The following is a 14362-nucleotide window of genomic DNA, read 5'->3' as shown; positions in this document are numbered from 1 at the left end:
TTTCCCTCGCAGTTATACAGTTATACTTCATACTACATCAAGTAAAAATTTGTTATGAGAATTGTTGCGCCTGCGATAATTCATATCAACTGGACTAGCATGTGCAGTGCTAAAACGTGGTCGAATATTAGAAAATTCAACGTCTTGGCCCGCGAAAATAGTAAATAATACGCAAAATATCTTTGGAAGCCTTGATTATACGATATTTTATTGTAATATTTCAAAATTTTGAGGGAGAAAAACCACAAGCGAGTGCTTTTGACCCACCTGTACTTCGAAGCCTGAAATAATCATGAAATTGACGGCAGACCTCATACTACAGTCGTCACAGTTTACAAATGCTCTCAAAGACAGAGAAATTGATCTTCGAGGTAATATGGTAAATTATGGCTTTATTTCAGATTATTAAGGCATAATAATGTATTTGTATGCAATCTTGAAACGAAAAAAGCTGGCTTTTTGCTTTGCGCTTGAATTTCTGTGGTTTTGGTCCGGGAGGCTAGGTTGCCATCAACTAAATTGATGTGTCCTCATAATTCATCAAGGGTGAATCAAAAGTTGATTTTATCGCTATTTCAAATGAAATCGTTTAGTGTGCAAACTCATACTCATTTAACGAAAATGCTATCAATTATCAATTAATTTCTATTTTTTTATTTTGTGTGAAATTTGAAAATTAAGCATTTTCAAACTTTGCATTTTTCTTGTTTATCATGAAAATTAATGTTATGAATAATCTATTTAGTGATTGGCACTGCCAAGTTTTTCAAACTGAGGGGGGACAATGCAACTGCCAAAGATGTGACACATAAATTGGGGTTCGGAAGAATATTCCTTTAAAAAAATGTTTGATTGTATGTTCTCTAAGATGCTATTTCTTTCAGACAATTTTTATAATAATCTTAAAGCTATAAATCACATTTTTAGAAGGGAATGTTTCAGTGAGATGTGTCAACAATTGTATTTGACTTTGCTATTTGACCGTTTAAGGACAGCAAGCAACTATTTTTATTTATGTTTAAAATTGTATTCATTGCATACCCCCTTTATTTCTTTTCATATTTTTCAAAATTTTCAAATTAGTCTTAGGAACAACTGGGGGGGGGGAGGGGACATGCCCTCCTCAATTCCCTTTCGGTGATGTCACTGAGTTATCATTGTCTTTAATTTAACATTACTGACCAGCTATGATATGTCTTTAGTAATTAGGGAAAGATTGATGTTTTCATTAAAAAGTACTGTACATAAGTTGTTGACAAGTTCATGAAATGGATCATACAACTAGTTTATCCATATTGATGTTCTAGGATACAAGATTCCAGTAATAGAAAATGTTGGAGCAACTTTGGTATGTATGTATGTATTTCATGAATCTCCAGTCATATTGTGTATCATACTGTATATGTATGTGCAATATAGGTTTTTATGAAGAGAAATTTTATCCAATTATTTGATTGTTTGGTAAAATAATATGTCTCAAATAATCGTGAATGCTGCTTACAGTTAGTTCATATCTCATTTAATTTCGAACCAATTGTGATTTCTTAGATCAAAAGTGCAACGTTGATAGTTGTACTTGATTTTTAGCTTAAATATGAAAGTGTGATCTCTACAAAGGGTTATAAAGAAACATTTTTCAAAAACTTAGAACTTTGCAAGTTTAATCATTAGAGATTCTTACTCATTTTTGATCAGTTTTGTTCTTATTCAAAGTTCAAAATCCTATTTGAATCATATCTATTTCTTTTAACATCTTTTAGAACTAGTTGCAAATTTGTGCACATTTGACAACTTAGTAACAAAATTCAGGTTGTGCTATATTATATGAAAAGAAAATGATGTTAGCTTTTTTATGTGGCACAAGTCTTTTTCTTTTACCCTTTGAAATTGCTAAAGAACACTGCGTTTAAGACAATTCATCATCTTTCATTTTGAGAGTATGTGACTAATGCAAGAATTTAATTTAACTTGGCTCACAAAAAGTAATGATGTAATGAATACCTACCTAGCAAATTGTTTCATGACTCAAAACGGAAGAATCGAGGCTATTTTCACACTTAGTTCAGATATGAAAGTCAAAGGTGTAAAAATGTACCTGCTTTGACAATACAAATTATTTGACATAATCGGCTGATTACCGATTATCTTAAAATGCCTGATTAATCAGCTTTTCCGTATATTCTCTGATTGATCAGTGAATCATTGTGTTTAAGATCTTTTAATGAATTTAAATTGTTGCCATACGTAGCTGTAGACTAGTCTTTATGCATGTGTTCTATTGTTCAACTACGTATTTTTGACACATCCATGTTTCAGTGACTAACTTAATGAAATCCCATTTAAGGGAAGTCCCACTTTCTTTGTTGTGACAAGTCAAATTTAACTTCGAACGTGATGACTCAAATTTTATAAAGCATGTTAGGAAGAAGTTTTGGAACTGGTCTTTTGCTATGGAAATAGTTTGAAACGACCAAAATGTGTGTTAAATACAGTAGGAAGTTTTGCATAATTTAACTTGTTGAAATTATTTATGAGAATTCCCCCTATTTTTGCTAACAATCTGGTACAACTAATGATGTCACATGTCCATTTAAAAAAGTTGCTGTTGCATTTATCAAGGAAGTGCTGTTTTCATATGCAAGTTGGATTTACAATTTAGCAGCTTGCAATTTGCGCAGCAAATGCTATATTTCTTGAGCAAAATAATATAGCTTTAAACTGGCAATATAGGTATGAAAAATGTTGAAAAGTATCAGATGTTCTTTATTAGAATGTTAAGAGCATTGTAAGCATTTCAATAAACATGAATACAAGAGAACACAATTTTCTCCTTTCCAATCAAACCTGCCAAATTTTTTGTTATATTTGTCATTCATTGTACGTAACAGTGTTTGGTTTGTCTGGTTTCATATTTGTGTATTTGAAAACATTTTTTCTGTTTTATAAGTGGGTAATTTTACAAACCAGAAAACCAAGTTTATGCTAAAGGGAAATAATTTCTGGTTATGACTCGTTATACTTAGTAGATGTCAATTTTGTCAAATAGATTTTTCAGTGGAGCTGTATTATTTAAAGCGAGAAAACATTTTCATTCATTTTAATTTGTAATTAATAACTGTCAAGGATTTTGAATACCAGTATATATCATGTAATGTATTTGCTGTTTTTTATGGAAGTTCCACCTTCGGTAATATTCATTTTCAAAATGGCAATCAATGTGTAGTAAACAATTTTGTAGCCAATATTTTTCTTTTGTAAAAAATGTGTTTATTATATGAAATGTTACAGGATCAGTTTGATACAATCAACTTTTCCGATAATGACATCAAGAAACTGGAAGGTTTTCCTCTGTTGAAAAGGCTGAAAAGTCTCATAATGAACAACAATCGTGTCTGGTAAGATCTTTCATTTTGTGCATCAATATTATTATTACATTTCAATTAATTATGGTGCAGTAGATACACAAGCTCTTATATAAATTATACATGAATTATTTAGTTGACCAAGCTTAGTTCGAGTATAAATTTGCCAAACAATAAATTTAGAAAGAGTCTACTAAATAATAGAAAGCCTTAGCCTACAAGTCTCTGGCTTGTGACCGGTATAGCTGGGTTAGAAGGTGAAAGGACACTTTACCTCAATTCTTCAATCTCAAACCTCTATGCCTTCACCTATTTTGAATTCACTCAAACAACCTAAAGCCAGTGGAGAATACTACTCAATCTTTTGTAGAAGCCAGACAAGTAATATGACTTACTATATAGGATTAAGGTGTTTTGCAAATTTATACACACATAAAGCTTGGTCAACTTAATATTTTATTACTCTTCACATGAATTGTCTGTTATTGGTCAATTTTATATATGTGCATATGTTTTACTTATTTGCTCTCATTTTAGTTTGTTTGTTTTCACATGTGCAAATGAAAAAAATAACTGTTTTTAATACTGTAATTTTCTTTGCATCTTTTTAAGAAACTGGTGCATGTGTTTGCATTATATTGAATAGTTTATTTTCCTCCTAAGTTTGCCAAATTTCCTTGGTTTAGCAACTTGTTCAGGTAAAAGAACATGTTAAGGAAAATGTTAGAACTGAAACGAACAACACAGTTCACGATTTTTATTGACTTGTTTATGTAATGCACAATGTTGATGTGGCATTTAAGATTGTGCTCAGGGTTGCAATTGCAGTTAATGATTCTCATGTAGAAATTCTACATACAATATACTATTCAGCAATCTTATGGTAATCATTGCGAATCAGATCTTATTAAGAACTGCGAAAATTTGAATTTTTAAGGGCCACAAAATGATTAAAATTAGCATGGCTATTGTTTTACTTCTGTTTCAAAATTCCTCTTGCTTTCGATGACAATATAAAGTTTTTAATTTGATGTGAAGGTAAAAAATTGCTGTAAGAAATCATTTTTTGCAAATGCACAAACTGAGCATGTACATCAAAGTCAACATCTAATACTTTATGTATATATACTTTTTGAATGCAAGTGAAGACGGACAAGTTTGAGGTAAGTTGTATTTTTGTGAAAGCTCATGGTGCAACAAGGCGTCACCCAAGAAAGATTGTTATTCCTTTCAGTTTATAAGTCTTGTAATTTTAAATTTCCTTCTTAACATCCATGTGAACAATATTGCTCAGTTTAGCGTCAGGATTGTGGCTGAATATGTGTTGACGGATTGACTTAGATAGGAATAAATGTGAAATTCAAAGTATTCATCTTTTTTTTGTCGTAGAAATAATTATATTCATGTTGCAATGTTGAATCCATTTTAGTCGAATTGGCGAAGGATTAGCAACTTGTCTACCAAATTTAGAAACATTAGTGCTGACGAATAACAGTATGAATGACTTGGTAAGTAAATTTGATACTGTATACGCTATAGCTATATGCTTGTGGTACCATAAGAAAGGTTGTTTCTTTTGCGTTGATATGTTTTATCTGTTAAACCATACTCTCCCTAATCACCACTTGAGTTACCTGAAACGTATTGATATATTTTATGTTAACTGTTTTAGAGTGACTTGGATGCATTAAAAAGCGTCAAAACTTTGAGATATTTAAGGTAATATATATTTACAAGTTATATGTAAGATGACATGTTGTTGTAATCTTGTACGAAGGCGAAATTGTTATTGAAGTACACGTATATGTTATAGTAACATTTTTTAAAATTTTTTTGACTTGTTATAGTTTGATGAGAAATCCAATTTTGAATAAACCCAACTACAGATTATACGTCATACACAGCTTACCACAAATAAGAGTTCTCGATTTTCAGAGAATAAAATTAAGGGTAAGAATGTTATTCTGTATTTGTTGGTGCAAATGTCTTTTTTACTCGATTGCTTCATTTTTTTGTGTTCTATCAAGATTGTCGAAACTCTACATAGCTACGTTTTCTACACGAGTTGGTTTTTATAGAAAATTCACGACACACTTAATTAACGCGACATTTGATTAATGCAAATTTCTTCTCGGGTTTTTGAATGTAATTAAATTAACTCGAAAGTCATCTCTATAGTTTACAATATACTTGATTTACCGCGAAACAGAAAATTTGAGCACAGCAACAAACCGGTCGTAATAATTAACAGTGTAATGATGAACAATCTGTTGTAATAATCAACAATGTAATGATGAACAATATGTTGTAATAATCAACAGTGTAATGATGAACAATTTGTTGTAATAATCAACAGTGTAATGATGAACAATCTGTTCTTTTTTATTAACGATGAACGAAACTTACATGTTCCCACTTAGATTTTAAACGACGGCAATGTTCAACATACGTTGTAGCAATAGTGTGTTTAAACTATTATGATAAGTCAATGTGCAAGTTCAGAGTCGTCAGAAACGTGAGTTAATTGGAACGTTTCTCTAAAAATATAGCGAACGCAAAGTAACTATGGGTAGGTTTTTAAGGTTGATGATTGATTCCAGTCTTTTTTTCGTTAAATAAGTTCACCTGGCCGTGTTTCCTCGAAACCAATTAAAATGGTTTAGAAGTTCTGTTTTTCTGGGATATTTCAAAGGATAAAATACAATACACAATAATATATAATGTTATTGGTCATCTTCAGAGCAATAAGCTGCAACTAAAAACGCTAACATGCTCAACGAGCAAACGATACAAAGTAAAATCTTTCCTCTTCTTCTCTGTGCGAAGCTATATTCCACGAGTCTCGAGCTTGTGACTGGCATGGCGATGTTAAATGGTGAAAGGATACTTAAATTGCTCTCTTGTTCTCAATCTTCACTGCTTCGTGTTGTCATGTGAATGGTGTGACAAAACTAGGTGATCTTATGTAGAAGAAAGTATAATGCAATGTGAAACTTAACACGTGTGTGTATACATGTCGTCTTGCACTATAGCGGGGTTGCGTTCACCAAGGATTAGTTGCAATGGGCTTAGCCCATTAAGAAGGAGGACTCGAAGAAGGAGTAAAAAGATTTTACTTTAGTAGGTTGTAGCGTGTCAGCGTTTTAGGTTGCAGCTTATAAGATGTAATGATTACTCGAACTATGCTCGTTTGCACATTCTTATATAGATGGAACTACGTACATGGCTATAAAATTTACTGTTTCAGGATATCACGAAGCATAACATGATTTTATGTGTCTTTATTTAGGAACGTGAAGCAGCTACCAGACTGTTTGAGGAAAGTTGAATTTTTGTGAAAGCTCATGGTACAACAAGGCGTCACCCAAGAAAGATTGTTATTCCTTTCAGCTTATAAGTCTTGTAATTTTAAATATCCTTCTTAACATCCATGTGAACAATATTGCTCTGTTTAGCGTCAGGATTGTGGCTGAATATGTGTTGACGGATTGACTTAGATAGGAATAAATGTGAAATTCAAAGTATTCATCTTTTTTTGTCGTAGATATAATTGTATTCATGTTGCAATGTTGAATCCATTTTAGTCGAATTGGCGAAGGATTAGCAACTTGTCTACCAAATTTAGAAACATTAGTGCTGACGAATAACAGTATGAATGACTTGGTTAGTAAATTTGATACTGTATACGCTATAGCTATTTGCTTGTGGTACCATAGGAAAAGTTGTTTCTTTTGCGTTGATATGTTTTATATGCAGATGAAAATTGTTAAAGCTTTTTAACAATTCATTTTGTTGATGTTAATCTGTTAACTGTAAATCTGCAACCATTTGTCAACCATTTTGGCAACCATTTTGTCAGCAAGTAGACTACCATGTTACCTCTGTACAAGTATTTTGTTGAAAAGCTTTTGTTTCTTATCTTATTTCCGACAACTCTTTACTTATTTCGTGATACTGACCACATTCGTACTAAATTTTTGATATATTTCCGCCATAACTCTTTCCTTTTATCTAGTCATTTCATCCAATGTCTTTTTTACTTGCTCGTTATCAGTAACATTAGTACCACGGGGCACTGGCCGAAGTTGTGAATCGCAGTTTTGGGTTGACTGCAGAAATCAATTAGGATTAACCGACATGCTGAAATAAACCAACAGATCTGTGGCTGCAAATGGAACCGGAATGTTTGTTAAAGCTCGATTCCTAATTAAGAGAAGAGACCTACTAAAGTACAAAAAGATACTGAAGTTAATTTTTTTAGTCTGTGAAAGATCGGCATACGAGTCGTTTGTAGATTTCTTTTTCTCGTGCTGAGGAAATGAAAGCTCCATCTACTGAGTGTCAGTGTTACGATATATGGCACAGAGCATGACGTTTGGTCGTTTTTGCGTGATTTGAATTTTACGAGTTAAGGAAATTTGAGCATATATACAAATATTCACACATACACTGCTCTAGAAAAAAGAACTTTGACCCACTCTCTTTTAATAATACAGCTGTTTTAATATGGTTATCCATTAAGACTGTTAGTCTTGGTTTCTGCTGACCAAATTTGTGCAAAAATTTATTGCATCCTGAAAATTTAATGATTTTTTATGTTGTCGTATATTAAAAACGCAATCAATGCTTTTTATGTGTTATTGTATTATACGTTTATTAGAAGAAGTTTGTAGGTTTTTCTTCAAATTTGTTTTTATCATTGTTGCAATTAATGTGGAATTTTCATAAATCTGGTGTTTTTGTTGCCTTAAAGTCTAAATGGCAATGTCAATAGCTTGGACAGCCCGCTGATCTGATAATAGACTGGATATAGCTTCTATAGGTAGCAAAAGTGAAGCCTAATTATATATGCAATATGCACTTCCGGGTACCACAAGAAATACAAATTACTATAGAAATGTATGGCGGATAACGTTTACATACAAGGATTTTCGAATATTTAAGGCATTTCGTGACATTTTACTCATCTCAAACATCTGTCATGGATAAAACAAGTTGTGTTGATCAATTTGACATCAAAATGATACCAATATCTGCAAAAATATCGGCGCTCGTGTTCAATTGAAAATTGCGCGTGCGAGAATCGAATTTGGCCCATCGTTGCAAAGGCAAGATAATTCACAGCTCATTTTCCAAGTTCAGAGGCAGTTATGATCTAGAATGAGTTTCGATGCTTAAAAAATTCGTTTAGTACCTTTCTTTTATCATTCTTTATTATCTAGACATTGTTTTATGTTACTTTTGCCGTGACTTCATTAGGTGGGTACTCTTGTTATAGGAAAAAGACAAATTTACTAAGCTTTCTTCCTCTCTTTATTCTTATTTTCATTTCTGTTTTTATTTTATAAAAATAATACAATCACCACACCTTGCTGTAGCATTTGTATATAGCCATGAGTAAGTATGGTTGTTATTGACAAAAGTATCCAACATTTTTATCAATTGCAGTCTATACCGTAGCATCAGGAATTGTATTCCCATGTGGTAAACTGCCATCTGAAGTTAAAAGCACCTTTCTGTTTTATTGCATACTTGAATAACAATAGCTGTTGGTTTGAATCAAAGTACTCATGTCTTTTAAAGGCAGAAAAGCAGATTCACTTTAGTAATTTTTTCAACCAACAGCTTAACAAGTAGGGCAGGTGGTTTTCTTTAGCAGCATCTGCCTATAAAATTAGCCATGTATGGTATTGCAATCACTTTAAATTCAGAAACAATGGAAAAGCTGTGTGCACTACTATAATCTTGATAATCATCACAGTATATATTTTGTCTACAAACAGAAGTAATTTGTTTCAAACCAACAGCTATTGTTATATCAACATGAAACAAGGCAGGATGGTGTTTTCAGCTTCTGATGGTAGTTTATTACATGGAAATACAATTTCTGTTGCCGAATCTTTGTATACAATGCAATTGATGCACATGTTATGTCAATAACAACTATACTCACTCATTCATGAAGACCAGGTCCAAATGTATTAGCAAGGCGTGGTGATTAAATTATATCTGTAAAATAAAAACAGAAATGAAAATAAGAATAAAGAGAGGAAGAAAGCTTAGTAAATTTGTCTTTTTCCTATAACAAGAGTACCCACCTAATGAAGTCACGGCAAAAGTAACATAAAACAATGTCTAGATAATAAAGAATGATAAAAGAAAGGTACTAAACGAATTTTTTAAGCATCGAAACTCATTCTAGATCATAACTGCCTCTGAACTTGGAAAATGAGCTGTGAATTATCTTGCCTTTGCAACGATGGGCCAAATTCGATTCTTGCACGCGCAATTTTCAATTGAACACGAGCGCCGATATTTTGCAGATATTGGTATCATTTTGATGTCAAATTGATTAACATAACTTGTTTTATCCATGACAGATGTTTGAGATTAGTAAAATGTCACGAAATGCCTTAAATATTCGAAAATCCTTGTATGTAAACGTTATCCGCCATACATTTCTATAGTAATTTGTATTTTTTGTGGTACCCGGAAGTGCATTTTGCATATATAATTAGGCTTCACTTTTGCTACCTATAGAAGCTATATCCAGTCTATTATCAGATCAGTGGGACAGCCCTGTAGAAAAAGTTCCCTTAGCTTTCATCGTTGTTTGTCAGTTATTGAATAGTGACATCCGTAACTTGTTCACAGTCTTCCAGGTGTAGCTCAAGTAACTGTGGCAAATTTTAATACATGAGATATAAATATGTATGGTCCACTTTAGAAAAAACACGTGATTCTATATATTTGCAATTTTTTTAATGGAAGTCAAACAATATCATTCAGTGGAAAGTCTGCAGGCTTCTTCTCTGCTTGTTAGGCTGTAGTTAATGTTGGATGTTTTTCCTTTACTGAAAAAGTCATCTATAGCCATCCCGCTATTTAGGAATTTCACATGAATCTTTCAACTTTGAGTTGTGTTCCTAGTAAATTTTAATTCTTTACTTTTAACTGATATTTAAATTCTTCAAAAGGAAGTCTTCCGATTTCAATGATTTGTTATTTTCAAAAATAATATAATTACAAATTATAAGGAAGCTTTCCAGGAAATACCTTCCAAGTTCGAGAAATCTGATATAAATGGAATGTCAATTGTTTATTGTCATTGTGAATTAGTGTGATTGTACTATACCAACCTGGACGATCTACATTTACAAACATGTAACGATACTCCCGGGCTCAAACCATTTCTTTGTTACGATCATTTGGACGACAGAGCGAATAACTTGCTAACGACTACATACGTTTTGCAAGCAATGTTAGACGCATACGCCAACAAGTCTTGTTTAACCTCCGCTGCAAGGACATACATTACAATAACGTAAAAACCAGGTAACAAATACGGCTAATCTGACGTTTACTCCTCATTTGACTTTAAAGATGACTACCGCTAATATTGTCAAAACATCAGTCAACAACAACAAATACAGTCCTTCTTAGGACTATACCAACCTGGATGATCTACATTTACAAACATATAATGATACTCCCGGGCTCAAACCATTTACTTCATAAAGTTATCTGTTCTTCTTTCATTTCATCTTACACTGACACAAGTTCTATATATGTGATCATCCATTAAAACGACATCATTAAACAGTTGTGGATTTTGTAAAATGCGATTCATAACCTAACCCTTCAACCTTCTTTCATATTTACAGTTAATAAGTATTAACTTAAGAATCATTTTTCTCAGTTTTGCAAGGGATTGAGTTTAATAGTAGAGTGTTTGGTTTTCATGTAAAAGGGAGTAGTGTAAATGCCAACATCGTCCAATTTTTAATAGCAAAACATTATTGTAAAAAAAGTTAAGATTTAGAAGAGCAACCTTGGTGGATAAAGTTATATATTAAAATGACAATTAAAGTATATAAAAGTAGCCAAATATCTTAAGTGATTTAATTGAATAAAAAAAATCAAACAAAAAAACAGTCTGAATTAAAATTTTCATGTCATGTTATTTAATGAAGCGCCCAACGTGGGTTTTGAAAATACTACCTTAACATTAAGACTGACCTAATCTACCAAACGAGCTAGTCATGTTTAATCTCTGATTAATGAAATATTTGTCAAGAAAATAAAATTACATGCAGAAAACTTAAAGATTAACATTTAAAAATAATCATTTCCCAGTACAGTTTTAAGATTAAACATTTGTTTAATTCAACAACCTATTATTTCTGCAGGATAAATATAAAGTAGAACGTTACTAAAATATATTTTTTCACTGAAATAACTGCATTCAAAAAATTGTCTTAAATATAATCAAGTTTTTCATATCTTTAAGGAAAATGGCTAACAAACGTTCAACGAAATAAATTGGACGAAACAATTGGATGTTGCCGACTATTTTATCTAAATTAGATAAATTTAAATGCTTACATATTATGTGAGGCTTATTTGCTATTGTAGTTAGTTCAATGTTAAAAACTTAATCGATACTTTTTTCAATGCGTTGAACTTATTATATTTTTGCATTATTCATCCAAAGTATGCGCATTGACTATATAGATAATTACAGGGGCGGATGTAGGATTTTTCAAACACCCGTCATAAAACGTCGGAGGCGCTTCGCACCTGGGGGTCTGAGGCATTCTCCTTTGAGAAATTTTGAATTTCAGAGCCTTGAAAATGCCATTTTCAGCGTTTTAGAGCAATACAAAATGTATTTTGTGGGCATCGTTTATGCGTAAAAACAACACATTTTACTTACGTTTTTTAAAAAAAAATGAAGTGAACAATACTTGAATGTTTTGCCAAATATTTAGGCTCATTAGCATGTCTAGGAACGTAAGATTTATTTTACAATAATGCTACTTAAAAACAGATATAGTCTTTAAAAATTTCTACCAAGTTCTCAGGCATAGACCCCCCTAGAGACCCCCAATCAAACCTCTATGTAATGAGTTAGAAATTTGGAACTACAAGTGACAGTTCATCGATGTAGAAAAGCTCAGACTTCAAACCATGCAAGTTTATTGTAACCCTTTACCCATCTCCACATCAAGGCCAGCAAATTCACCTTTTGAGAAAAAACTAAAAAAATTTTTCTGCCAAAGATTAAGCAAAAATTATTAGAGTGAAAATTTGCAGTTAAGGACAGCTTAATGCCATAAATGTTTATTAGGCATTTCACTAGACTATTATCTTCTGCAAGGTGTGCTATATAGCAATCACTAGTAGCATTGTATTTGTAAATACAAACAGAATGTAACCAACATGTCTTTAATTATATAATTACGTGAATGTTAAAATTGGTTCATGTGTCATGCTTACTGGTTATTATAAATATCTTTTCATATGATCAAAGCTCATTTAAATGTAAATCTGAAATAATTTAGTTTAGAAATTATAATGATCATCAGAAAAATTACCTAGTGATCATGAAAACTACTTTGCTGTTTTACCAAAATTCAAGGTTTATCTGCATACCTAGAAAAACATTTTTACTTTATAGAAAATGCTTTTCATACATCAATAGCCCTTTGGAATTTTTGGCAAACAATCTGGTATGAGCCGTGTATTAAAGGACACATGCAAGCTAGAAGACAACTTTATTTTATTGTAATGCCTATAGCGTGAAAATAAGACGTACCAAGTTTCAAAGTCGTCCGCAAAATATTTCAAAAGATATTTAGGGTTATAATCGGTAAAAACACGATATTCGATGACCATTGCTAAAACGCCGTGATATTTTTTAAGTCTGGGAACTGGGAAAGAGTGACATAATAGTTGACATAAACAAGCTTCGTTCTTATATCGTTCTACGACTTGCACGGCTTTCGGTAGTTTGCTATTACTGTTTTTTATTTATCAAAAATTAATGGATTCTTCTGAAGAAGATGTCGATTATGATATTGTCATCAATAACAATGAGGTACAACCTTACATGTTTGAGCCTTTGGCCAACGCGCAAGGTCGTCATAGTAATGACAATTCTCCGTCATCGGAAAGCGAAGATAAATACAATTACAGAATTGGAAATGTTGAACGGTTAGTTGCATTTTATTGATGCTTCATTGTTTTTCCCAAAGTAAAAACAATGTTTTTATCTTTTAGGTGCGAATGTGGCTTTTGTGTGGTCATGAGTACAGGACGGGAAAGTATATGTTGCCAAGAGGTAAACAACACTGATCCTTTGATACATGGCGATCATATTTGTATCACACAAGAGGAAAAGTTTGCCACAGTGTGTACAAACGAAGCTGTCGTAAGAACAGCTATGGTCGTGTACACACATGACATTGGACCTATGCCTGAGAGTGAAGAAAACGAGTGAGAGTCTGATCCATTGTAGCTATTGCTCATCGTCGACGTGCTTTCTGTATCAGACCATTACAGCGCTATCCTCAAAATGTTCAATTTCACATGACGTCGTCTGTGTGCTATGATTTTTTGTTGAAATTAACTCAACCTTTAAATAAAATTATCGTATTGCTGGATTTTTCACAAAAATCAAAACGGCCGAAATGGAAAGTCTATACCTCTACTTATCATATTTGGCACTTTGTTTGAGTGGTTCTGGACATTACGTGTTTTTGCGGACGGATTGTTATGGCTGCTTGGCATTTCACATTGCGCTTCTAAGGTACGTTAAGGAATTTTCTATGAGTTAAAATAACAAAGAAAAGATCAAACGACATTAGTCTGAATTAGTTACCACTGTATATGTTTGTGTTTCGCTGTCTACATATATTTTGACATCTTTATCTTAGACAAACTTCATCTGACGTAAAACGCACAAACATTTCGAGCCTATGTCGACACATCGTGGTCGTCGCCTACAAGAAAGTCGTCATGTTCTGCAAGAACGTCGTCAATAATCTAAAATTATAAAATTGCCCTCAATTTGGTAATGCTCTATAGCTTAGTTTTTATAAATGTAAACAAATATTGCTAAATATAACTATAATAATCACCTCTTGCCTTCGTCTCTTCTCAAATGCAGTTCTAACATTTCTTGGCTGCTTCCTTTTAGATGGCTACACTTGTGGGTT

The 14362-nt window shown here is 32.5% G+C and overlaps 1 protein-coding gene across 2 annotated transcripts; it reads left to right on the top strand.

Annotated features, from left to right (window-relative positions):
- Positions 1 to 104: 104 nt before the first annotated feature.
- On the top strand, positions 105 to 7149 carry LOC124458050 (U2 small nuclear ribonucleoprotein A'-like). Of its 2 annotated transcripts, XM_047008160.1 has the most exons (8): positions 105 to 160; positions 234 to 371; positions 1308 to 1348; positions 3289 to 3395; positions 4792 to 4870; positions 5035 to 5081; positions 5210 to 5312; positions 6652 to 7149. In XM_047008160.1, the coding sequence occupies exons 2-8, from the start codon at positions 293 to 295 to the stop codon at positions 6688 to 6690; spliced, it is 495 nt and encodes a 164-aa protein (XP_046864116.1). In that variant the 5' UTR covers positions 105 to 160; positions 234 to 292; the 3' UTR covers positions 6691 to 7149. The 2 variants fall into 2 exon arrangements, with proteins under 2 accessions (XP_046864116.1, XP_046864115.1); XM_047008159.1 differs by having other exon boundaries at positions 110 to 371.
- Positions 7150 to 14362: the final 7213 nt, after the last annotated feature.

This window comes from Xenia sp. Carnegie-2017, unplaced genomic scaffold (assembly GCF_021976095.1).
Source record: "Xenia sp. Carnegie-2017 unplaced genomic scaffold, XeniaSp_v1 HiC_scaffold_6, whole genome shotgun sequence".
In the NCBI taxonomy this organism is placed as follows: domain Eukaryota; kingdom Metazoa; phylum Cnidaria; class Anthozoa; order Malacalcyonacea; family Xeniidae; genus Xenia; species Xenia sp. Carnegie-2017.
This window is presented reverse-complemented; position numbering and strand designations above follow the sequence as displayed.

Coding starts and splice junctions, on each gene's coding strand:
- LOC124458050 (XM_047008160.1), top strand. CDS start 293: ATGAAATTGACGGCAGACCTCATACTACAGTCGTCACAGTTTACAAAT. Junction 5,082..5,209: donor AAAACTTTGAGATATTTAAG/GTAATATATATT, acceptor GACTTGTTATAG/TTTGATGAGAAATCCAATTT. Junction 5,313..6,651: donor TTCAGAGAATAAAATTAAGG/GTAAGAATGTTA, acceptor GTCTTTATTTAG/GAACGTGAAGCAGCTACCAG.